We start from the raw sequence: 2,368 nt of genomic DNA, 5'->3' as shown, positions 1-2,368 counted from the left end.
GTTACAGAGAGAGGACGTTCCTCACCGTCAGAGTCTATGCTGTTCAATGCGGTTGGAGGGATGACGGAGACCTTACACTGACCCAGAGGACATTTGGAGGACAGCTGCTCCTTACAGGCAGCGTGGACCTGCAGACAAACAGATGCTACATGCTACATGCTAGCTCACCGACAGAGAGGATTGTGGGTCTGAGCGAGTCCGACCCTCACCATGGCCTTACACCACAGACACTTCCAGTCCTGCAGCCGGAGGACGCTGCCACAAGTCTTATCACAAATGCTGCATTTAGCCGAGACGGGCAGGTTCCCCTCCAGCCACTGGTGAGGCATAGACACCTGAGCAGCACAGGTAAAATGTCAGAGGAGGCGGAGCTTCAGTGGGAGTGCTTAGCGTGTGTGGGACTCACGCCGTCCTCGTCCTCTATGATGTCCTTCCCAATGGAGGCCAGAGTCGTCCACTTACAGTTGTTGGTGGCTCGGACCGCACAGCGCTTGTGAGCTTTGAACTTACACACTGCAGTTTACACAAAATGGCGCAAATGAACACAAACAAACAACATGACACAGATAAACACAGGAACATAAACACACAAATAAACACAAGAACACAAACACACAAATAAACAGAGGAACGCAAACACACAACATGACACAGATAAACATAACAAACAACATGACACAAAGAACACAAACACACAACATGACACAAATAAACATAACACACAAGATGACACACAGGTACACAGACACACACATTTGTTTATTTCATTTAAAAACCTGACAACAACCATGATAGTAACCGAGACCAAGTAAGCTGCTTGTAGTGAAGACTTTGTGTACTATTGAGTTGTGCATAAATGTTTCTTGGTCAGGGTTGTGTAAGGTTGTTTGTTTCTCAGCATTGGGTACTTAATTTTTTTTTGTTAAAGTTGTATACTTTTTTGAATAGAGCTGTGTACTGGTGTTTTGTGTACATGTGTGTTGTGTACTGCTGTGTTGTGTACTGGTGCATTGTGTACTGCTGTGTTGTGTATTGACGTGTTGTGTACTGGTGTGATGTGTACTGGTGTGTTGTGTACTGGTGTGTTGTGTACTGATGTGTTGTGCACTGGCGTGTTGTGTACTGGTGTATTGTGTACAGATGTGTTGTGTACTGATGTGTTGTGCACTGGTGTGTTGTTTACTGATGTGTTGTGTACTGATGTGTTGTTTACTGGTGTGTTGTGTACTGGTGTGTTGTGTACTGGTGTGTTGTGTACTGGTGTGTTGTGTACTGGTGTGTTGTGTACTGATGTGTTGTGTACTGGTGTGTTGTGTACTGGTGTGTTGTGTACTGGTGTGTTGTGTACTGGTGTGTTGTGCAGATGTGTTGTGTACTGATGTGTTGTGTACTGGTGTGTTGTGTACTGGTGTGTTGTGTACTGGTGTGTTGCGCACAGATGTGTTGTGTACTGGTGTGTTGTGTACTAGTGTGTTGTGTACTGGCGTGTTTTGTACTGGTTTGTTGTGTACTGGCATTGTACCTTCACAGGACAGGCCATGGGACGTGACCCCTGACAGCGCCTCCCTGCAGACGTTGCAGTACGTCGGTCTGGCGTGGGAGCAGGCGTACCAGTTGTGCATCCCGCTGAAGTGGTCCATGCTGTACTGGGTGGACTGCAGAAACAAAGCGTCAGGTTCTGTCGCTCGGAACCATCCGGGCTGAGCTGGAGGAACGGTTCTGACCTCGTAATTCTGCCTGCTCTGGATGCTGCGCAGCGCCGACATCCACTCCTCCATCTCCTTCCTGTTGTCTGCACAGAGGATGAGGCGTCTGCACGGCGTGATTACCTGCAAACAGGTACGCCAACAGTTGCTATGGAAACTAGGACGGAGTCAGGTGACGTTTCTTTGGTTGATGACATCAGCGAGCCAAAGACACTGGATCTCTCTGGGTGGTGGGGGTGTGGGGGTGACGGGACACTCGCTCTCTTTTTACATCCATGAACCATCTCACCTGAGCGCAGGTCATCCCCACACCTGATGGTGTCAGCTCACCTTTGCACTAATATTGACAGAATGAAAGGCTTTCCATGTGTGTTTGTGTGCATCTGTAGTCGTTTTTGTACATGCTGTCCAATGAGTGTGTCGACGGGCCCCGCCCCTTTAGACTCACACCTACAGCTGACAGTGATGATGATGATCCTCCAGCATCTGTTTCTGTATTATACCCCCCCCCCCCACACACATATGGAGCCACATATAAGCCAAAACAAACAGACCCTTAAGAGTCCAGATCATGGAATCCAAGTCAGTCTAATCTTGATCCATGTCACGTCTAGAACCGGTTCCGGTTCTGCTCTGAAATGCCTGCTTCTAATGCCACGTCT

At 48.3% G+C, this 2,368-nt stretch overlaps 1 protein-coding gene across 1 annotated transcript in view; it reads right to left on the bottom strand.

Moving 5' to 3' along the window:
• The window catches only part of LOC112138800 (diacylglycerol kinase delta), a gene marked incomplete at both ends in the record, with an annotated part of 6,314 nt that overhangs the window by 1,256 nt on the left and 2,690 nt on the right, over positions 1–2,368 (bottom strand). The window contains 5 exon segments of the mRNA XM_024261438.1: positions 26–128; positions 210–335; positions 407–513; positions 1,523–1,655; positions 1,725–1,829. Coding sequence (XP_024117206.1) covers positions 26–128; positions 210–335; positions 407–513; positions 1,523–1,655; positions 1,725–1,829 — 574 coding nt within the window.

The sequence above is a fragment of the Oryzias melastigma genome, unplaced genomic scaffold (assembly GCF_002922805.2).
Source record: "Oryzias melastigma strain HK-1 unplaced genomic scaffold, ASM292280v2 sc00848, whole genome shotgun sequence".
Taxonomy (NCBI): domain Eukaryota; kingdom Metazoa; phylum Chordata; class Actinopteri; order Beloniformes; family Adrianichthyidae; genus Oryzias; species Oryzias melastigma.
This window is presented reverse-complemented; position numbering and strand designations above follow the sequence as displayed.